Genomic DNA, 21,915 nt, shown 5'->3' on the forward strand with positions numbered 1-21,915 from the left:
AGTGAATTTGTTATTCCCCGAACAAAATCACAATGCGCTCCCCTTCTTGCTCTTAGACCAACAATGGCGCGTAGAACGAGCCTCAGTTCTCGTCATGGCGCGCGGGAGCGCCTTTCATTTTTTCTGGCCCTGGGCGATCATCTATCGCCCCGACACAAATCATTGCACCCACTTAACTACACCCCGACTGCGTGTTATCAGCGCATTCACTATCGGAGACGCACTAAAATTAGCCGGCTCCAGTTCAATTGGAGGACTAGACCATCCAGATTTCACCCTTTGACGTATTCCTGACCCAATCGCCGGTTCAACTTGGTACTCAGTCAAAAAAAAGTCGCATACAAGTATTGTGGACCTTTCTCCAACGCCACGAGCCAGATTCAAATGACCTTCTATCGGGTATAAAGCTACATTTGAGATCAGATCAATCACCAGCGCCTGCGCGCGAAAAACCCCCGCCGATCTTCTCTGGTTTTTGTTTCTCCCCAATTGACCCTCAGCAATCACATGCATGTCGGCCGGGGGCGAACACCTCAAGGATGAGGTGAGTGCATGGATCTGGGCTTGGCTGGATTGCGACTATGCAAGTCGGTCTTGCTCTTATCTACCTACACGCTGCGATACACCTCCACACACACACACAAGGCGCAAATCGACTAACATGTCCTTCCTCAGGGGTCGCGACGACAAGTCGTCCTCGCGGGCGGAATCGCAGGCCTCTTCTCACGGTACGTTATGGTTTTTCTCCCAAGCATCGCAACCAACTCGCGTTTGCCCCCAAATCGCTTCATTATTGAAGCCAAAGCTGACCGGAAACCCCAAAACCACGCCAGATTCTGCATCGCCCCCCTCGACGTCGTGAAAATCCGCCTCCAACTGCAAATCCACTCCCTCTCCGACCCAATCTCCCACCAACATGTCACCGGACCAGTGTACAAGGGCACTCTATCGACGATGAAGTCGATCCTCCGCGAGGAAGGAATCACAGTGCGTTTTTCCCAGCCTTTCCCTTCCCCGAGATACACCCAGCATACCCAAACCCCAGACCACATCACTTACAACCATGCCCAAAAAAAACAGGGTCTCTGGAAAGGCAACGTCCCCGCGGAACTCCTCTACCTGGCCTACGGCATCATCCAATTCAGCACCTACCGCACGACGACCCAAATCCTCGCCACCGAACTACCCACTCGCCTACCCCCCTCAGCCGAATCCTTCATCTCCGGGGCTCTGGCCGGCGGCCTGGCCACCTTGTCCACCTACCCGCTGGATCTGCTGCGCACGCGGTTCGCTGCCCAGGGCACGGAGCGCGTCTACACGTCGCTGCTGGCCTCGGTGCGGGATATTGCGCGCCAGGAGGGCCCGCGGGGGTTTTTCCGGGGCGGCAGCGCCGCGGTGGGCCAGGTGGTGCCGTACATGGGGTTGTTCTTCGCGACGTATGAGGCGCTGCGGCCCGTCGTGGCCACGCTGCCGCAGCAGGTGCCCTACCTGCCGGCGGGCAGTGGGGATGCGGCGGCCGGCGTGATGGCGAGCGTCTTGGCCAAGACGGCGATGTTCCCGCTGGATCTGGTGCGGAAGCGGTTGCAGGTGCAGGGCCCGACCCGGCTGTTGTACGTGCATCGGAATATTCCGGAGTATCGGGGGGTCTTCAGTACAATGGCGATGATTGTGAGGACGCAGGGCGTTCGGGGCCTGTATCGTGGACTGACGGTCAGTTTGTTCAAGGCGGCGCCGGCCAGTGCGGTGACCATGTGGACGTATGAGACTACGCTGCGCGTGCTTCAAGATATGGAGATCGCTGCCGATTGAGCGAGACTCTCTGGGTGGCAGCTAGTTGACTTGGATTGTTGGGGCTCGGATACACTAGACACGACACGCCAGCTCTTAGAATAGCATCTTGTAAATTATTCAACGACGTAATAGACATCATTCACAATCCACCTTGGCCGTATTTAGACCGCAGACTCATTACAGCATTACAGATCCCGGAGCACCTCTAGCTTTTTCTCCCGAATTTTCTTGGCCAAAACAAGTGAAGCCAAACGAGGCAAAAGCAGGAACGGTCAAGAGGGGGCTGAGGAAAACAAAAAAACAGGAGGGGGTTGTCACACGCTAAGAACGAAAACGAAGCATTCGGCAGACCAAGACGCAAAGGAAATCAAAGCAGAACGCGGATAACACTCAGTACTCTGCCTCCAGATCCTCGGTTTCCAGGCTGTCGCCGGCAACCTCCTCGTAGTCCTTTTCCAGCGCAGCCAAGTCTTCGCGGGCTTCGGAGAACTCGCCTTCCTCCATACCCTCACCCACATACCAGTGAACAAACGCGCGCTTGGCATACATCAGATCGAACTTATGATCCAAGCGACCCCATGCTTCGGCGATTGAAGTAGTATTCGCGAGCATGCTGACCGACCGATCAACGGGAGCGAGCTCGCTGTTAGGAACGCGCATGGGTTTCTGGAAATTGATGCCCAACTTGAACCCTGTAGGGCACCATTCGACCAGGTGGAATGTATTCTTCGCTTTGACAGCGGCAATAGCCTGGTTACAGTCGCGCGGGATAACGTCACCACGGTACAACAAAGCGACCGCCATGTACTTGCCCTTCCGTGGGTCGCAAACCACCATCTGGTTATGGGGCTCAATACCTGGAGAGCATTGTTAGATATCGCCTCTTCATATCTACGAGAGAGCCTCGACACCATGCAGAACACGTACACTGGAAGGTCAGATCCTGAACTTTAAAGCTCTCGTGCGAACTGCGGTTGCTTGAAACCACAGGTGCAAATGAGATCAATGGATAGTGAATGCGGGGGAAAGGAACCAGGTTGGTCTGGAATTCGGCCAAGTCGACATTCAGGGCGCCCTCAAAGCGGAGACTGGATGTAATTGAGCTCACCACCTGCGCAATGAGGCGGTTGAGGTGGTCGTAGCCAGGACGTGGGATATCCAGGTTGCGGCGACAGATCTCGTAGACAGCCTCGTTGTCAACCAGAAAAGTGCAGTCAGCATTCTCGATTGTGCTGTGTGTCGACAGAACCGCGTTGTATGGCTCGACAACTGCAGTAGAGACGCGAGGTGAAGGGTAAATGGCAAACTCAAGCTTCGATTTCTTGCCGTACTCGGTCGAAAGGCGTTCCAGCAACAAGGCGCCAAAGCCAGAGCCAGTACCGCCGCCAAATGAATGGAATACTAGAAAGCCCTGAAGCGAGGAGCAATTATCTGAGATGGTAAGTATATTGTTTAGTACGTTCGAGCAGCCAGTGACGCCAGGTGAATACATACCGGCAACCCGACGAATGCGGTCGGCGACTTCTTCAACCATTTCTTTCCCGATAGTGTAGTGTCCACGTGCATCTAGACAAAGTCAGCGCTTGCTATAATTGACAGACCCTTCTGGGAGTCAGACAGTTGTTAGCAGCATCCTCCTTGCCATTGATCAGGGTTTCAGGGTGAAACAGCTGGCGGTATTGCCCAGTTCGAACCTCGTCAACAGGCTACAATTATTAGCCTGTATAATCACTTCCAATGAACTGACTCGATAGAAGCCCTACCGATGGGTCAAGATCGACGAAGATCGAGCGAGGGACGTATTTTCCGTTGCTGGATTCGCTGAAGAACGTTTCGAAAGAGCCCGCAGATCTGGTTTCATCAACGGCATCGGGGTTTAGATGACCGTCTGCGTTGAGACCATGTTCAAGCAGATATCTGTTATGAAGCCATGAGTTCAGCACTGGTCTGTCCTGGGCGACGGTGCGGATCATGTCATGATGGAGTGGGCGGGGATAACTTACAGCTCCCAGGCACTGTTCCCCAGCTGGATACCGGCCTGGCCGATGTGAATATGGCAGACCTGATTGATAGATCACATTAGATTCCGAAAGTGGCTGAAATTACACAACAAGCCGGTCGTCTTGAGGTAACCCGAACCTAATCGAGGGGAGGGGTGGAGGAGGGGAGCCGTGCGGGGAAGCAAACGCTCGGGAAACCAGTATACTTCTTACCTCGCCTCTCATGTTGCAAATTAGGCTGCCTTACTCCGTGATGAATCAGGTTGGGATCCGAGATCAATAAAGATGAGAAGAGACGAGCAGCTGACAGTGGGGGGATACAGAATGATGAGGGGCGATGAAAGAGGGAAAGATGGTGATGAGGGGAGATAGAGTTGACAGATGATGGTGCCATGACCGGGTGGTACTTTGCTGACGGACAACGAGGACAACAACAACAACCCGCGACAACACACGCGCTTACCGGGTTTGTAAACAACCTCGAGGAAACCAATCAACAACCTTGTCCCATCTTACAAACCGTCCGCTTTTTGGTGCGTACCTTAACTACTAGGTACCTAGTGTAGTTATCTTACGTATTTTCTAGTCCCCTCCGAGTGCATTGAAAGACAGTATGATACTTACCCAAGAGCTACAGGCTTTTCATGTCACCTTACCCATACATTTCTTAAACGTCTCCCACGTGAAACTATGCGGAATGCGGGGAAACCGCGGCATCATGGATAGTCTGAAAAGCACCCGTATCAAATTGAAACTGCGTGGCCACCCAGCAAACGATTCTCGGGTGTCTTCTCCTCTCGTTCTGCCAGACTCCATGATACTTGCTTATTCGATTCAGAAATGCAGGGAATCCGAGCTATTATACAACGACTATATAGCGCATCATCGCCATCATCAACTTTCATACAACCTCGACTGAAAGCCTCACTGATGACAGAACAGCCTACAAAACCGCGACAATCACAATTCTCGCCTGACATGGTATTCTTAGCAGCATTTAACCGGAACCTATCACATCCTCCGAGACGAACAAATGATCATCTTATGGTTCACGCACCGCGCGAAAAGAGAACAAAAGGGCTCGCTTCGTTATCTGGGATCGGCAGTAGACAGACAAGGAGGGGTAGAGTAGGACACGTCGAGGGTCAATTATGATGTCGGAGGCTTGAGACACGACTCGATTAGGGATTCCGAGCCGGTCAGTGGGATTTATGCGCATAAAAACTCCGCCCCTGCATCTGCACAAAACTCAGATATTTCATCACAATGAACACGTTAATTCCAAGGTAAAAGCCTGGAAATGCAAGGATGTCGACCATGGAAATAGGTATTATCGCTATCAAGGGATGGCCATTGTACCTATACTGTCTAACAGTGTGGTGATCTCCTGCACGAGATTATAAGAGGCTGCATTATTTAGGTTTCTTTCGTTGTTGATTTTACCGAAGCCACCGGGGCCAACGATCGGCTGCACTACAGAGCACTAGCATTTTAGCAGACGAGCTACCCTGAGTCAGGGCCAAACACAGCTCGTGTTAACGCTAAAGATAACGGCACAAGAGTCGTCGTCGCATGGTAGTTGGGACCCCGTCGGCTTGCCTGAGCTCTGGCTAGAAAGTCTGGGTTGGGCGTCAGGGGTGACGCGGAGATCCAGAGAATTTGCTCTGCTTGATGATGCACTTCGGATGTTCCACGCAATGAGGAACAACAATTGTTCCAAGAAACAGCCAGTGTTCAGAAGGGAAATTTCCATGACGGCGACCGGGAGTGCCTGAATTGTGGCGTTTCTTGGCAGTCGCCACACTGCGTCGTTGAATTTTTCTTTTCATTTACCTTTGACTGAACCAGTCAATATTTCTTTCCCTTCCACCTTTCGGGGAATCTGCGTTGACCGACCAAAGGAATACTTCTGCAGGTACTATATCCCGATCAAAAGTCAATGAGGGCATGCAGCATGGGAAGTCAAGTCACGATGGTGATAGCCAACGATAATACTATCGGGATATAACCCCTCGAAAAGCAGCAACCGATGCAGTGCGGAGTCATTGCGCGACGCACAGTGATCCAGTCTGGGACTCTGGGACTCCTGGGTCTGTAAGGATCCACTTTCTTCTTTCGAAGTGGGGATTTGAAGGGCCCATTCATTGTTAGTGCCGACGCCCACCGCAGCCACAACTGGGGCCGGCGCCATTGTTGCCTTGACTGTTTGCTGATTGAATGAGATTATGAGGGTCTCCGCCCTGGCGCAATCTATCGATCTCACTTGAACTGGCCTAACTCGATAGCTTCGGAATTCCTGCCTCTGTCGTATCTGTAGATCGGAGGATAATGACTATAGTACGATGAGGATTGAGAGAAAGGAAGTAAAGAATAGATATTGCTGCAGTAGAAACATTGCCAATAACGCCAATAATCAGCCGAATCATGCGCATCGGCAGGGCAGCAAGTCAAAGCAAATTGGTCTGGACCAGAGGGAGCAGCATCTCGGTTTCTTGGGCGTTTCCACTGGCCGACTTTCCCGTGCGATCGGCGAGGTTTCCGCATCGATCAACTCCTGCTCTATTGCTGCTGCCATCCATGGATGGAGCTCTGTGGATGGGAGTAAGAGTTTGTCAGTCAGTCTGTCTGTCTGTCTGTCTGTCTGTCTGTCTATCTGTCTGTTCGTCGTCTTTTCTTCATAAGAGTTCCCCACTTCGTCCCTCTTCTGTCTTCCTGTCATCTCAATAGTCTTGTCTCTTTTCTCCTTTTCCTTTCCACCTTCTTTCTTCTCTCGCACACACACTCTCTCTCTCTCCCATCTTCTCGCCTCACTGCATTGCTTCAGCTGTTCGCTTTATTGTACTTCCATACTGCTTTCCACTTGCTTGTATAAAATACCGGCGAGTTCTTCACTTGCCTTGCTTATCAAAACCTCTAATAGATCCCATGCATAATTAAATCATTTGAGCGGTATGTATCGATTCTAGTAATCTTATTTATGGCAATCGTCCCCACCAGTGTTCACTCGACACTCTCGCTCGTGCGCTTCTTACTGTCTCACCTCAATTTCCCCACGGACTGTCCACAGCAGCTTGGCTTTTTCCATTTAAAAAAATACGTATTCCCTCCTATTCCCTGGATGTTCTTCGGTCGATCCATCTACTGTTTCTCAATATCCCATGTCGGCCTTTCTCTGACTGTCTGCACAGATTTGAGAGTTGACCGGGTCAATCGATACCGTTATCGATCAGGTACCAGACTTTGAGCCTATTAGTTTCGTCGACTGGCCCGGTGCCAGCATGTCACACCCATCGGAGAATCTTCAAGTTCCGGTACATCAGCATGAGAAGAGATTAGAGGGCGATACCCCCGATACCGACGAGGGAACCTACTACGATGGCTCCACCAGCGGGCACGGCAATCAACTTCGGGTAGATACCTCGTATGACTATGATCCCGCTGCCTTGCGCTCGCCTGCGACTGCACGAGAGGAGTCGATGCGCCTGGAAGATGACCTGGCCGTTCTTGAGGCCGAGCGCATGGCATCCCGTTCCACCACGCAGGAGGGGTCGATGAGAAAGGGCGAAGACGATGGTGCCTCGATGGCCAGATCCCGCTCTCGTCCATCTCAGCATGTTGTTGATGAGTTTGATGAGGCGACCAACCCATTGCACGAGAAAGCGGCGGTCTACAACCCTCCCGAGAACCCCAACACCAACATCGCCAGATTCATTAAGAAGCTCCATGAGTCGAGTTTCATTGTGCGCTACCTCACCTACATTGTGCCACTAGTTCTGATCCTGTTGATCCCTTTGTTGGTCGGTGCCCTAGCGTTTCCGGACGCCAATGTGGGAGGAGTCAAGTTGCTCTGGTTTTCGGTTTGGTTGGAGATTGTCTGGTTGACGTTGTGGGCCGGAAGAGTGAGTGCAAACCATTGAATGATGTGAGGATAGATACTAACCTTCATTGCCCCCTTCTAGATTGTCTCGAAATGTATCCCAGTAGTAGCCGGCTGGATTGCTAGTATTTTCACCAACAACGCCAAAAAGTGGCGTGACATGGCCAAACAGCTCGAGCTCCATGGCACCTTGTTCTTTTGGTGGCTAGGTGTGGAAATCTCGTTCCTGCCCACCATGAAGAACCATCACGTCGACGGTAGCCACGGCACAAAATCCTGGGAGAATACAGTCAACAAGATCATCATCTCTATCTTTGTATGGACAATTCTGAACCTGGTCGAAAAAGTCATCATCCAATTCATCGCCATCAGCTTCCACACCCGTACTTACGCGGATCGCATTGAGATCAACAAATTTCAGATCGGCAGTCTGACTAAACTTTATGACTTCTCTCGGCGAAAGATCACAGCTGAAGACACGGAGTTCGAGGAAAAGGACAAAGGTACCCCAACCGGAATGAAGACCCCGCTGCATTATGCCGGAAAGGCAGGACGTCTGGCCAAGGGGGCCTTGAACAAAGTGGGAAACAAGGTGGGCGACGTGGCTGGCGCAGTTGCTGCCGACTTCACTGGCCGCACGGTTAATAACAGCAGTCACCCGTATCAGGTGGTGCTGACCTTGTTGCGCACCACGAGTGGCTGCCAGGTCCTGGCTCGTCGACTCTATCGCACTCTGGTGCGGGATGGTTTCGAGACCGTGTTTTCTGGAGATCTCAAGGAAGCCTTCGATAACAACGAAGAGGCGGACGCCGCTTTCACCATGTTTGACAAGGATATGAACGGAGATATCTCGATGGAGGAGTTGGAAGCAGTGTGCGTGGAGATCGGACGGGAGCGCAAAGCCATCACCGCATCACTGAAGGACCTGGACTCTGTCGTCGGCAGGCTCGACAACATTCTGGAATTTTTCGTGATCATCATTACCGTGATCGTCTTCCTGACGCTCATCTCGACGTCCGCCGCCGGAGTGTTGACCTCTGCCGGGTCTAGTATTCTCGCATTGTCGTGGCTTTTCTCCGCCACCGCGCAGGAATTTCTCCAATCCATCATCTTCGTCTTCGTGAAGCATCCATTCGATGTTGGTGACCGTGTGACTATCTATGGTAACGCAGGCGATGCCGGTTTGGGTGATGACTACTTTGTCAAGCAAATTTCGCTTCTGTACACGGAGTTCAAGAAGATGCAAGGCCATGTTGTGCAGGCTCCTAACAGTTACCTCAACGGTTTGTTCATTCTGAACCAGCGTCGGTCCGGTGCACTGGCGGAAGCAGTGCCCATCGTCATCAAATATGGTACCACTCTCGAGCAGATTGATGCCCTACGCCAGCGCCTGTTGGAGTTTGTCCGCAGTGAACGCCGTGAATTTCAGACCAACATTCTCACCGAAATGCGCACAATCACGGAGAACTTCTCTGTAACCCTCAATGTTGTCTTCTTCTACAAGTCGAACTGGCAAAACGAAGGCTTGCGTCTGCAGCGCCGCAACAAGTTCATCTGTATGTTGATGGTTGCCCTCCAGGAGATCGGCATCGAGGGACCACGCATGAACCTCCAGGGTGCCGGTGTCGATATTCCTTTCCACATTGCCGGGTTCCCGCAGGCTCACATGCCCGCTACTCCTGGCAGCAGAGATGGCAATCCTCCCCCGACTCCTATTGGCGACCACCACGGCTATGCGCCCGAGAATACCGGGTTCAGCAGCGCTACCCGTCACCCATCCATCCTCCGCAAAGGCATGAACACTGCTGCCGCCCGGGCTCGTGGTGACTCTATGCTCTCCCGCAAACACGTGGATTTCTCGCTGGGCATGCGTGATATCTCCTCTGGCGATGTCATGGGCGACGTCTTCGAGGATCGCCGCGCCCGAGTTGAGGACATTGTCCGAACCACCAACCGGGAGAACACCGAGCGCCGCATTCAAGAAGAGGAGGAAGAAGAGGCCGAGCGTCAGAGCCGTAACTCATCCTCCCGCCGTCGCAGCAACTCCAATCTGAGCGTCCCGTCCACTTCGCGCGCAGGTCGCCGATCGGTTGACTCCCAGGGCGGGCACAGTGTGACCTCTATCACCCACAATCGTTTCTTCCGGCATCATCGCAGCAGCATCAGCCGCGCGCCCGACGATTTGATGGAGCAGGGCCGCTCCGATCAAGGCGCCAGCACGGATGCCCCTGGCTCCGATCTCCATCCGAGCGTATCTCATCCTGCGGAGAAGCAATAATTGCATCTGGAGGATCTCGTGATATTGAAAAGTACCCTTAGATAATAAAAATGTAGATAAGATATTCCTTTCTGATTGAATAGTTTGCAAGATCAGTCAATATCAAATCATATATAGAAGATCGTACCTATATCGTCTATTGAAAGTGGGTAGAGTTAAGGCTGAGACTTACCTGTCAACCTTATTCAACTTCAAGATCCTGTAGTTGATACCAAAGGAGCGATGTAGCAAAGCCATCAAGCTTCTCCATCTCGTCCACCCTACGGAGCTGTGACGTGAGCGCCTTGATGCACTTATGCGCGCCCTGTTGAATCTGCTTAGTCATGTCTTACATAGCTCCAGGAGCTGGCCGAATCGAGTAACCGGACGGAATATGCAGAAAAAGAGCTAACTTAAGTTACTGCGTGTTACACGAGAATTATGCCATTGGTCTCTCCTGACTGCTATATCAATGGACTGCGAAGGTCAGTCGACATGTTAGAAACCTCACATTCTCGTGCCATTTCTGCAGAATATGAAACCATCCTGTGTTCCTCCGAGAAACGTCATCACATTTCATACACATATAGTCCCGGAAGCATCAACAACTGCGGGAAAAGCGACTATACTCAAACTACATAATGGAGAACCGCCCGGACAATTCCAGACAGACCGACGGAAGCCCGCCCATTTCGCAGCGCGGAGAGATGGCAAAGCTAGCTCAACATGACTCAACACAGATTCGCCACGAGCCCAGCCCATCCATCTCCAAAGGACAGACAGCAGACACACAAGATGGAATGGATCCTGCGGCGACCCAAAACCGGTCTGGGCGGGCTCCAGCGTCGCAGCGGGGCCCGCGGATCCCGAACGCTACCATATCATGAGTAGCAAGAACCCAATTATTTGGATGGAGCGTTTTGTTTCACAATCAACAGGCTCAGGCTCAGGCCCATTATGCTTGGCAGTCGCTATTGGTTATTTTCTTCTTGAATTACTATTTTCTTTTCCTCGTGCGGAAGCAAAGCAGGCACTCGGGACAAATAGTGAAACAGCCCAGCCCTCACTTATCTTGTTCGCAGAAATATGCCACCAACCTGGCGTGGCCTGTGGCCAGGCCATGATGGGGCTCCGACGCCTCCGAGGTTCCTGAAGTTCAGGTCCTCCGATGGCTTTATCATGTTCGTTGTGTCTTTTGCTGTGTTCACGGTATGTCTTTGGATAATGGAGACCTATGAACACCATAATGATTGACGTTGAAATTAGGATATTCTTTTGTATGGGCTGGTATGTGGATCCCTTCAGAAGGGCGCCGCCCCCCCTCCCTTCCCTTTGATCTAGACTCTTTTGCCAGGTGCCGCTTGAATGCGTTTCCGCTCTCTAACCTTATTCTCGAAGATTGTCCCGGTTGCTCCCACGGCTCTCCATGAAAGAGTGGGTTTGTCTGTTGATGAAGGTACGTTATTACCGTGAGGTGTAGTCGTATCAAACCGCTGATCACTTTTGTCAATGTGATGGCACAGAGCAAAGATGGACGTCCATCCTTCTAGCTCTATACGGCGCAGCTTTGCTAGCCACCTCGCGTGAGTAGCCGCCTTTACTTTATTTCCCCCTTTCATCATCTTCAACCCAACCTCCAATACTAACTATCGCATGCAGCGGTTGCGGGCTACATAGCGGACCGCTTTGACTCCCGCTACTGGCCCTTGATCACCGGCCTGGTAGCTCTGGGGGCATCGACCGCGTTGCTCTGCGTGGGGACCAACCTGACGCTCTGGATCCTCGGCCGACTGTTCCAGGGCGCTTCTGCCGCTATTGTCTGGACGGTGGGACTGGCGCTGATGGTCGACACCGTCGGCCGGGACGGCCTCGGGCAGGCGATGGGCTACATCGGCATGGGCCTGACCCTGGGCATCATGGGGGGCCCGCTCCTCGGCGGCGTCATCTACGGCCGCGGGGGTTACTACGCGGTCTTCGGGCTTGCTTTTGGCCTCGTCGGCGTGGATATTGTCCTCCGGTTGGTGATGATCGAAAAGAAGCATGCCGTCAGATGGCAGCAGCAGCTGCCTCCGCCGCCGCCGTCAAAAGACAAAGACGCAACCCAGAAAGAAGCCGACCAACCATCCTCACCCTCGTCCTCCTCATCATCCGACACAATCCCGGAAAAGACCTCCGATCTCGAGCAGCAACAGCAGCAGCACATAAACCCCCCGCAACCCCAACAAAAACCCACGCAAGCCAACGCAATCACGACCCTCCTCTCCTCCCCACGCATGCTGGTCACCCTCTGGACATACTTCATCATCTCCCTAGTCTTCAGCTCCTTCGACAGCGTGCTCCCGCTTTTCGTCGAAGACACCTTCGGCTGGGGCCAGCTGGGGCAAGGGCTGATCTTCATCCCGATCTCGGTGCCGCACCTCCTCGACCCGGTGGTCGGGTACGTGAACGACCGGTTCCCCACGATCCGCCGGTACCTGGCGGCGGGCGCGCTGGTCGCCACCGTGCCGGCCATCGTCGCGATGCGCTGCGTGACGGCCAACGCCCTCAACGACAAGGTGCTGCTCTGCGCGCTGCTGGCGCTGGTGGGCGCCTGCCTCGCCGCGCTCATGCCCCCCGTCATCGTCGAGGCGTCGTACGTCGTCCAGGAGAAGGAGGCGCGCAACCCCCACATCTTCGGGAAAGGTGGCGCCATGGCCCTGGCGTACGGCATCCTCAACGTCGCCTTCGCCGCCGGCACCATCGCCGGCCCCTTCTTCGCCGGCTTCATTCGCCAGACTGCCGGCTGGGCCACCATGACCTGGGCGCTGGCCCTGGTGACCGGCCTGTCGGCGGTTCCTGTCGTCTTGCTCCTGGGCGGGTTTCTGTTTCACAAAAAGAGGGGCAGCAGCGAGAAGATGGATGCCGGTGGTGGTGGTGGCGGTGGTAGTGGCTCGAGCGATTGAGAGAGCGGCTTCGAACAAAATGTCTCTCAGATGATTCTTGTTATATACATACATTCCGGTAAGGACGAGGCGGCGGATCTCACGACATGTTGATACTTCCCCTTCTCCTCTCCGTTCTACATACATACATAGATACTTGTACATAATGTCCAAATGAGTTCACAAGATGTGATTGAATTTTAAATACTCAACTCCGTGGATGCTATATATACAGGACCTGGATAGAGATATTGAAAAGAAAAAAAAAAGGCAAGAGAAGAAGAATGACAGAGGATAGAGAGAATGGCCATGGGACAGGGCATTAGCAATGTGCCACATATATCCAGCTTGCATCGCAAAACAAACCCGGTCGGCGAAGTATATAGATAGTTGCAACCCGATCCAAATTTTGGGCAGAATTGCCAGAAACAGTACAGTATACCCCCACCACGACTTTTTTTCTCTCGATATTCTCTCTCCATTCTCCCTCCCACTTTTGCTGCAGAGCGACAGTCATACATACATACAGGCAAAAGGAGATGCAATTTTGAGGATCACGGAGTGAGTAGAAACTGACCAAGAGTTTGAACACAAAGGAGAAGAGAGAATGATCTGGCAGGCGAACAACGGGGTCATATCAAAAAGAAAACGGCGAGATGCAGATGAATGAGTCCCAAGCGAACAAGAAGAAAGATGACAGCGAAAGAAGAAGACAGAAAAAACATCCAGACAGCCTGATTGCGGTGGTTCAACGCAGAACTCCAGAAACACCCGCTCAGCCTTGACATGCATGCGAGAAAAGCAAATATCTGATAGCACGAAGAAAAGTTGAAACAGGATTCTCAGGGGGTGTGTCTGATGAAGAACGGAGGTTTTGTGAGAAACAGGAATCGAAGCAAGCCGGCCCGGACGGCAATCGTACAAGACAGCGACGGCGTCTATCTTTCTAGGACCAAATGACGAGATACTTATTCTATCGCTGAGACTCATCGTGAGTAGTGCCAGAGTAGAAGCTGGGCAAGGGGGTAGGCAAAGGCCGAGGTGTCGCTTCGGCGTCTGTAATCTGATCAATAGGTGCATCGGGGGATAAGTCTGCAGCAGAGTAGGTTTCGCTTATTTTGGAACGGGGAGTGTCGAAATCGTCTTCCACGGGGGCCAGGTCAAGATTGCTCTTTGGAAAGACGATCGGAGGCGTGATATGCCCTTTTTTGAAAGGCTCAACGTTGGGCTCGTGAATGGTACCAGGCGCAGACCTAGTGTCGGGTGGAGACGATTCATCCAAGAAAATGGCAGGTGGGTCCATCCTGAATCCTAGCTCTCGCGTTGGAGAGTGCTTAGGGCTATATTCCTCTTCCTCCTCTTCTTCCACAGTGCTGATGATCGCCTCCTCGGGAATATGGAGGCCCTCGTACTTCCTCTCCATAGTGAAAGGGTGAAGGCCACCGTGCTCTTCGCTATCACTGATACCAGAAGAACCACCACTCCTGCGTCTTTCCATGGACTCTCTCTCCTTCTTCAGTAGCTCCTCACTGCCGCTGACCACGCTTCCTCGACTGTTCGTCCTCATCATCTCAATGCCCAACTTGGAACCCGGTCGATGGGTTCGGTGACGTGGACTACAAGTTCGCGAGGGGGTATTGCCTAGCTCTTCATCCTCGTCATCACCGGACTCGCCGCACTCATACCGATTCCTCTCCAACGACTCTCTCTTGGCACGAATTGCCTCGCTAGATCGCTGTTTGTGGGGGGTCGTAGTCGCCTCCGAGGGGACGGTTGCTGGGGCCGAATCCGAGTGAAGCAGGTTGGGGAACGGAACTGCCTCGGGACCGCTCCTGTAGCCAGCATCTGTGCTTCTTCTGGCCTTATTCGACTCTTCGGTTATGCCAAGTCCGCCCTTGCTAGGGGTCCAGTCGTCATTGTTCCGACTCACAATCACAGGAACATCATCAGTCTTGACAGATTCCATGTCACCAAAATAACTACTACCAATAGAGTCCTCGCGACTAGACCCTCGGTATGAGCTAGAGGGAACATGCACAAAGCCAGAGGATGCCGTCGAACTCGGGCTATGCTCAACCTGACTCGGAGGTTGGCGGAGCATAACCGGTGCTGGCATTGACAGAGGATTGTAATCCTTTGGAGGTGGCTTCCACTGACAGAATTTACACAGCGCTTCAGTCAGCTTCGTTGTCGTAGGAGGTTTCTGGATTAGTGAGTCAAAATGGTGTGTTTCTGGTAAATCTTTGAGATAGCCTGTGACTGCAATGATAGGTGTATGTCGGTTCGCACTGCGAGTCTCGCGTACCATGCGCGCTACATCCGCACCATTGACTTGTGGTAGTTTGAATTCTGTCATGATGATATCGAACTGGATATCACTCAGGGCATAACGCATAGCCTCCGCACCATTGACAGCCGTGATTGTGCGACATCGAAGCTTTTCGAAAAGACGTTCCATGACAAGTCGAGAGACGGGATGATCCTCACAGATGAGCACGTCCAGAGGCCGGAAGAAGGGCCCCTCGGGGTAATTGATCTGAGAGAGTCGCCTGGAGCTTTGGCGGCGCCGTTGGACCTTGAGTAAGGCTTTGGTTCGAGGATCTTCGTTGTCCGAAGAGGAAGGAGAAACATCAAATAATTGACTCCGGCGTTTGTGATGAGTTCCCACGTAGGTCTCCTTTGCCAATGACGAGGAAAGATCGCCATCCTGAGAGCCAATGGTTTGTGACCTTGTTCGTGATGCGGGGGCACTGCCGTGACGTTGTCCTGAAGGAGTTTTGTCAGGAGAATTTCCTGTAGCCCGCGTGGTCTTGATTGGTGATGACGCAGTCGATCCGAACTTCAGGCTTGTCATTCGATTCGGATCTGCTGTCGTTGTTTGTAACGAGCCGGTAGACTGAGAAGATGACGATCCTGACGTTTTCCTGCGCTCGTGGTTGTGGCCGGTACTGAACTGTACAAGCAATGGGGACGAAGGTTGAGATGGGCGACTGGGCGATGAGTTGGCCTGACTTAGGGCCGAAGGAGAGGATGGTCTGTTGTTGCCCTTACTTTGAGAGAGAGTCCGCTGCAAAGACATTGGCAATGGACTTCCCTCGAGAGAGGGCGGGGGAGCGGGTGCAGCCTGTTCTTGTCCTTGAGTTTGGGATGGCTGAGCACCGGCAGATGACGGATGGCGTTGCTGAGCCTGCATCGCCTCTTGGCGCAATTTTTGGATCACATCTTTATTGGCTTTTTCGAGCATGGGAAGGTTCTTGAAAGAAAAACTGCCGAAGTCATCGGCAGGTGCGGGCTCGCTCAGCCTCCTGCTTCGTGATTCTCGCACATGAGGCGGAATGTGGAGGGGCATCAAAGGCCGCTTCATTGCGTTGACTTGAGAGCGCACCTTGAACAATGCATCATGAGGCCGATCTTGAGGATATGGCCCAGCAGTCATCGGTTGTGGAGGCGTTGTTCCGTCCTCAGTCTCTTCGGTAAATGCCTGAAGAGTGGCGCCCCGAGTATCAAAATACTCCGTGTCTTCTGGATTCTCGATATTTGGCACGAACTGCGCTTTGTCCTCTAACAAGGTATCCCAGTTGATATCCGAAAACCATCCGTGGCTGCGAATCTCGGCCCCACCATTTGGATACTTCTCCTCCACATTAGCGCCAATACGCTCTCGAGGATTGATGGTCATCAACTTGTTCATCAGATCTATCGCCTCGTCTGACGCCAAGTCTTCAGCTTCCTCAGGCCAATTGATCCTACGGTGAAGTATGTTGTCGAAGACCTCGTCCGGAGTCGCCGCATTGAACGGTGGATACCCAAATAGAAACTCAAACATGATGCAGCCCAAAGACCACCAGTCACTCATCTCATCTTGACCGACGCCGTTGATAGTCTCCGGGGCCAGGTAATCCGGGGTGCCCACGAAACGTCGATTGTGATCCTCGGGGTCGAAGAGTGCCATTAGAGGGGGCATCATCGACTGTTGAGGTGGAGTGCTATACGAAAATGAGTTGCTCAGAGTTGGCTGGAAAGGGAATAAATGAGGAGACTCCCCAGCCTCACTCTGACTCTCCTCCTCGAGCGTGTGGTTGGCTGTGGGAACAGGGACGGGCATCGAGCCCTGGGTTTCACCGCCCTCGTGGAGGGATAGTTGCTTGAAGATTGCATTAAGGCTCTCGCTAGCTCCGCTGTCACTTCGATACCCTGACGCTCGCCGTGAATTTTGCCGGCTGGGTCCGTTTTGATTGAGGTTGAAATAGGATGGCTGAGGCATACTGCCCGCCGCATCGGGCGTAATCAAAGGGGTCGAGCCTGGCGAAGCACCGCCTTGAAAATCAAAAGATGCCGAGCGCGAGGATGTGATTGATGTCGTTCGAGGTAGCGATCCTTGTTTGAGTAGATCGGGCGCCGGCTCGTGGTTCATGCTCTTCAGCACACGCTTTTGACGCCCAACGAGTCCCATGCGGGACAACCCAAAGTCGGTCAGCTTGAGATGACCCGTCTGATCAATCAGAAGATTGTCAGGTTTGAGATCGCGATGCACGATGCCCCTGCTGTGAAGGTGCTCCACGCCGAGGACTACTTCAGCGATGTATTTTTTGGCCCAATCCTCAGGCAGTCCGCCCAACACTTTAACCAGCGAAGCACAGTCACCTCCGTTGAGATACTCCATTACCAGATAGAGATAGTCTTTACTGGAAAATGTCCAGTAGAGCTTAGCGACAAAATCACTCTCGCCCTGCCACATCATGATTGCACGTTCCGCCTTGACATTGGTTACTTGGTTTTTGGCAACCATGTCCGCCTTCTTCAACACTTTGATCGCAAAATATTCTCCAGTTGCCTTCTTCTTCGACAAATACACACTGCCGAACGCACCTTTGCTGATAGGCTTGATGATTTCAAAATCCTTGATCGAGAGCGGAGCTGGTCGTGGCTGAGGTTGGCTAACGGAGGACAGGTGTGGCGACACGGGCGGTTTGGCAACGTCAGATGACGTTGCCGACGACTGTCGACGATGGTGACGATAATGGAGCTGAGCCAACTCATTCGCATTCGCCGATGGCGACACTATTGGCGATGGCAGGCTATCAGCACCGCTAGAGAGACGGGCTCTAGGCATTCGCAGCGGTGAGTGAGGACCAGAAACCCTCGCGGGCGAATGTTGCCGGCGGGGAGAACTCGAAAGCCCAGGGAGCACTAAACTTCGACGCTTCCTCTCCAGACTTCGATCCGAAGATGGCGAATCAGTCCGCATGGTACCGGGAAAAATGGAAGATGGGATACTGCTGTCGCTATTTTCACCTGCATCAAGTTCAAGCAGCGACAATCCCCGTCGAGAGGGCTGCGACGTTCCTAGCACGCCAGCAATGCTTTTATGTGAACGGGGCGTGGGACATTCCATGGGGCTGTTCGATCCAGTGGAGACGGCAACCGAGGCGCCCGAGGATTTGCCTTCCGACTGCGAGGACTGGAGCCGATCAGGGGAGTTCCGCATGGACATAGTGAGGGCAGACATGGGACCTGGTACTGTCGCTTCCCGTTTGGCGTACAGAATGGGACTAGCTGCAGTGACCGCAGGATTGATCTCTGGCGGAGCATCATCGTCTGAGGCGCTAGAGTCACTGAGCTGACCGGCAGCGATGCGCTCAGCTTTACTGAGTGCTGCAGTGATACACTCTTCTACCAGGATGGTGTACTCGATACGAATGCGCTCGGCGTATTCCACTATTCTCCGATGGCGAATCACAGCATCCACTTTTGCCTTCGCAACCTGCTCTGTATCCGTACAAAGGGCAGCCAGACCCTGTTCCTGCTCAAGAGTATTCGAGCTGGGTGACTGCCATTGTATGACCTGTGAGATGCGCGATTCTGATTGCGGAGACAAGGTACGGAAGTCATCACTACTATCGGCTCGAGAAGACTCCTTTATCATGGGCATATTGATTTCCAGGGCCGTATCGCACAGGTCAAGGATCAACTCGACAATTCGAGCCAACGGGCGCCGTACTGCGAATGACCGTGCTCTAGCGTGTCCGATACCCGAGGCTGAATGATCCCTTGATCTAGGGGGCGTTCCAGGAGCAGAGTTGGCGCTAGATGCAGACCCAGATGAGGGGGCTGATGCCATTGGAGATGGCCCAATGGGCAGTCCTTTATATTCTGGTTGAACCGGTGGGGGTGTTGCACTTTCTCCAAGGGCCAGCGGCCTACCTTGCCTTGCCTCTAACGCGTCGAGCACCCGGACAATTGCATGGCGATGCTCATTGAGATTCTCCTGGGCAATCTGAACATCCATTTCAGCACGATGTTCTTGGAGACATAGATCGGAATGCTTCTCAAACCACCACGGTGTGATCTGACGTTCACATATGCGACACAGCACCGGGCTTGGGGCCGGGTGTTTGGAGGGATCAGGTTCGCTGGCCGCAGCCTCCGCCAAAGTCGTCAAGTAGTTTGCCAACACTTCCGCACCAACACCAAGGGACTCTACCAGCAACGGAGGGAGGTCGATTGTGATTTCTCTCGGTTCCGTAAACGGTCGCAACATCCACATCGTCTGTATTCCAGCCCATTAGTACCCTGTTTAGCTGTTGATCGTCGGAGAAAACCTACATGACCTGTTCCATCAGCCGTACGGTCAAAGACCATGATTCCTTGCCCTTCCATATGAAGGACATCATTGCGGTTCACTTCCTGCTCAGGGGCCTCTTCTCGAGCCTCCAACCCTTGAGCCTCCCCTGTCTCTTCTGCGATCGACTCCGTAACGGGCGGCTCCGGCGAATATTTCAGGACCGAGTCAGGCCCTAACCGAACAGCAAACCGAATGAAGCGGCTATAAGAATCATTCTCCTTCATGCTCTCTATCGTATCGTGGAAGACATTTTTGTTGCCGACCAGCAGATCGGAGATCATCCGTCCTTCTATCGATTCCGGGGAGGTTCCCACAACCTGCTTCCACGACGGGCTGACCCATTTGACACGGCCATCGAGGCCAAGGTCGACAATGACGTTGAGGGTTTGTTCCGCCGCTTCCTTCAGCTCCTCCCGTTCTTCCCGCATATCGTCGAGACTTGGGGAGCGAGAAGGTGAGAATCTCGAATCGATGGCTCGTGCCTCCTGCCGTAAGGCTGCCACGGCCGGAGGCGCGAGGTATTGAACATCGTCGACGCCATTGCCCGCCATGCTGAACAGGCAATGCTGGGAGGGACAATCGAGGGAGTCCGCGGGGGTGGGAGATGGCGACTAGACGAGGTGTGCAGTATTCGAAAAATAGTCGGATATCGAAATCAAACAACTGAGCAGCTCCGAGCCGGACCGTCTGCCGGGCAGAGCGGGTGCCCTTGGATTGAGAGTTATGGATTCATCCGCAGCATTAACTGGCCATGGCTCGATAGCGGGGAGGCAGAAGACGAGTGCGAACGGGCGCGAACGAGCCAGTTATTGATTCCGACCGGACAGCTGGTTTACTTTATGCGTGATAGGTGAAAATTCGACAGGAAAAGAGAGGATAGAAAAAAAGTCCTGGAATCACGTAAGGACAAGAAGGCGAAAAAGAGCAGGAGACGAAGAAAGAATAGCGGCTATGCGGGGGAATGGCGCGACGGAGCGTCAACGCGAAGCCAGGGTGATTGACGGTGTCAACCCCCCGAACGAGGTCGACAAGATAAACTATGGATTCAAAATTGAGGAATGGATCTCTGGGAATTCGAGAGCCAAGCTAAGCTCAAATCCACATAGACCGAGAGAATATACAAGCCAGCAGCAAAAGAAGGATGAACAGGGCGAGGGGATGCGGTTGTCGGTTCTGGTTGATTGGAAACACCACAGGATTTAAGAAAAGGAAACGAAGGGCAGCGAGCAGCGAGAGCCGAAACAGAGACAAGACAGACAGTCAGTCAGTGAGTGTGAGAGTGTGAGATGGCTGGTAACAAAAATGGATTACCGAGCTAGTACGGGAAGGACCCGGCAGTGGAGTGGGCAGCTGCCCTGCAATAGGTGAGAAGTTGGTATGGTTCCGTCACATCCATCCGCTGGCGGGAAAAGCAAGAGCGGAAATCTTACCAGAATACCCAATCAATACCCACCTTTTCAGCTTATCGGAGCCCGACATTAAGATTGAGTGAGTATGAGGTTCGAGGTTCAAGGTTAGGAAGGTTAGGTATTGTAATTGACTTTCTCAACTCAGGTTATTCTCCAACAGAACACAGTCTAGCCTCTACGAATTGAAGTCACATCCCTTTTTTTTTTCTCAGCAGATACACTCCATTCGGTCTGTTGAACACTGAAACTGACTCTAAGAGGCGTCAGTCTAGTTGGGGCCGTTGGTGACGGTGAGGATCCAGTTCGGTTGATAGCATGATTTGACTTACGAGTAGACTCGCCCGTTCACTCACTTGCTCATAGTTAAGTTAGGTAGTTAGTTAGTTACAGTTTGACTAACTAATCAACTGACTGACTGATCCACTTGCTGCTCATTATCAAAGGCTCCGGTCGATCGTTCACACCACGCCTCTCCGACTTAGGACTAGAACAGCTAGCGTTGACTACCTTTTTTTTCCTTCTCCATTGCTGGCCAGCATTGAGTGGTTCCAGCTTGTTATGTTGTGTTGCGTTATATGAGCAATCGATGGACAGACAACTTTCCCCCCTCCCTCCTCCTCCCCCCCCCCTCCCCCCCCCCCCCCCCCCCCCCCCCCGGCCTCTGCGCCCTCGGGGCAAATGCCACACATCCATCGATACAGTTATACTTGGAAACCAGCTAGCTGATTAATTCAACCAACTGATTAGCTTAGCTAGCAGCAGCAGCAGCAGCAATCCATATCACTACGAAGACATGTAAGAATTCTATGTACCGTCAACGAGCTAAAATGCACGGGCTCGGATAGCGTCAGTCGGTTCATCATTTCAGTATCTTGGCTCTTATCGTCGACTGACTCCGACAGTCAGCCATTCGTGGGACCCTCCCAGGCCTTGCTGTTCGAGAAGCAATCCTTATCAAATGATCCCTGTTCAACGCCCGCTTTGCGATTCGACTTTCGACCCCGAGACACGGCTCGTTTCCTAGGATGCCATTAT

General features: G+C 52.8%; 7 protein-coding genes across 7 annotated transcripts; 4 read left to right on the plus strand and 3 right to left on the minus strand.

The window, feature by feature from the left end:
- Positions 1–22: 22 nt before the first annotated feature.
- Positions 23–1,891, plus strand: BO66DRAFT_388542 (thiamine transporter TPC1). The gene is made up of 4 exons (XM_025646585.1): positions 23–544; positions 676–728; positions 834–987; positions 1,081–1,891. Exons 1-4 carry the CDS (start codon positions 512–514, stop codon positions 1,807–1,809), a joined length of 969 nt encoding a protein of 322 aa, XP_025507725.1. The 5' UTR covers positions 23–511; the 3' UTR covers positions 1,810–1,891.
- Positions 1,885–4,171, minus strand: BO66DRAFT_388544 (tubulin alpha chain). Its single transcript, XM_025646586.1, has 7 exons — positions 4,005–4,171; positions 3,795–3,853; positions 3,555–3,708; positions 3,410–3,497; positions 3,286–3,357; positions 2,719–3,222; positions 1,885–2,648 (listed from the first exon to the last, which is right to left on the minus strand). Exons 1-7 carry the CDS (start codon positions 4,014–4,016, stop codon positions 2,182–2,184), a joined length of 1,356 nt encoding a protein of 451 aa, XP_025507726.1. The 5' UTR covers positions 4,017–4,171; the 3' UTR covers positions 1,885–2,181.
- A 2,449-nt stretch (positions 4,172–6,620) lies between these two features.
- BO66DRAFT_175612 (uncharacterized protein) lies at positions 6,621–7,143 on the plus strand. Its single transcript, XM_025642330.1, has one exon. It carries the CDS (start codon positions 6,769–6,771, stop codon positions 7,033–7,035), a length of 267 nt encoding a protein of 88 aa, XP_025507727.1. The 5' UTR covers positions 6,621–6,768; the 3' UTR covers positions 7,036–7,143.
- Positions 7,070–9,946, plus strand: BO66DRAFT_313816 (Mechanosensitive ion channel family; the record flags this gene model as incomplete). Its single annotated transcript, XM_025643403.1, has 2 exons — positions 7,070–7,690; positions 7,751–9,946. 2 exons carry the CDS (start codon positions 7,070–7,072, stop codon positions 9,944–9,946), a joined length of 2,817 nt encoding a protein of 938 aa, XP_025507728.1.
- A 1,065-nt stretch (positions 9,947–11,011) lies between these two features.
- On the plus strand, positions 11,012–12,867 carry BO66DRAFT_314187 (MFS transporter; the record flags this gene model as incomplete). The annotated part of the gene is made up of 5 exons (XM_025643420.1): positions 11,012–11,134; positions 11,192–11,212; positions 11,324–11,381; positions 11,449–11,508; positions 11,585–12,867. The coding sequence occupies 5 exons, from the start codon at positions 11,012–11,014 to the stop codon at positions 12,865–12,867; spliced, it is 1,545 nt and encodes a 514-aa protein (XP_025507729.1).
- A 147-nt stretch (positions 12,868–13,014) lies between these two features.
- On the minus strand, positions 13,015–13,593 carry BO66DRAFT_175645 (uncharacterized protein). The gene has a single exon (XM_025642331.1). It carries the CDS (start codon positions 13,365–13,367, stop codon positions 13,047–13,049), a length of 321 nt encoding a protein of 106 aa, XP_025507730.1. The 5' UTR covers positions 13,368–13,593; the 3' UTR covers positions 13,015–13,046.
- On the minus strand, positions 13,594–20,222 carry BO66DRAFT_175648 (protein kinase RIM15). Its single transcript, XM_025642332.1, has 2 exons — positions 19,453–20,222; positions 13,594–19,396 (listed from the first exon to the last, which is right to left on the minus strand). The coding sequence occupies exons 1-2, from the start codon at positions 20,020–20,022 to the stop codon at positions 13,820–13,822; spliced, it is 6,147 nt and encodes a 2,048-aa protein (XP_025507731.1). The 5' UTR covers positions 20,023–20,222; the 3' UTR covers positions 13,594–13,819.
- Positions 20,223–21,915: the final 1,693 nt, after the last annotated feature.

This window comes from Aspergillus aculeatinus (assembly GCF_003184765.1).
Source record: "Aspergillus aculeatinus CBS 121060 unplaced genomic scaffold BO66scaffold_5, whole genome shotgun sequence".
Taxonomy (NCBI): Eukaryota; Fungi; Ascomycota; class Eurotiomycetes; order Eurotiales; family Aspergillaceae; genus Aspergillus; species Aspergillus aculeatinus.

Coding starts and splice junctions, on each gene's coding strand:
- BO66DRAFT_175648 (XM_025642332.1), bottom strand. CDS start 20,022: ATGGCGGGCAATGGCGTCGACGATGTTCAATACCTCGCGCCTCCGGCC. Junction 19,397..19,452: donor CGGCTGATGGAACAGGTCAT/GTAGGTTTTCTC, acceptor GCTGGAATACAG/ACGATGTGGATGTTGCGACC.
- BO66DRAFT_175612 (XM_025642330.1), top strand. CDS start 6,769: ATGGCAATCGTCCCCACCAGTGTTCACTCGACACTCTCGCTCGTGCGC.
- BO66DRAFT_388542 (XM_025646585.1), top strand. CDS start 512: ATGTCGGCCGGGGGCGAACACCTCAAGGATGAG. Junction 545..675: donor GCGAACACCTCAAGGATGAG/GTGAGTGCATGG, acceptor GTCCTTCCTCAG/GGGTCGCGACGACAAGTCGT. Junction 729..833: donor ATCGCAGGCCTCTTCTCACG/GTACGTTATGGT, acceptor AAACCACGCCAG/ATTCTGCATCGCCCCCCTCG.
- BO66DRAFT_388544 (XM_025646586.1), bottom strand. Junction 3,709..3,794: donor GGGAACAGTGCCTGGGAGCT/GTAAGTTATCCC, acceptor GCTTCATAACAG/ATATCTGCTTGAACATGGTC. Junction 3,358..3,409: donor GGAGGATGCTGCTAACAACT/GTCTGACTCCCA, acceptor GACTTTGTCTAG/ATGCACGTGGACACTACACT.
- BO66DRAFT_175645 (XM_025642331.1), bottom strand. CDS start 13,367: ATGTATGACTGTCGCTCTGCAGCAAAAGTGGGAGGGAGAATGGAGAGA.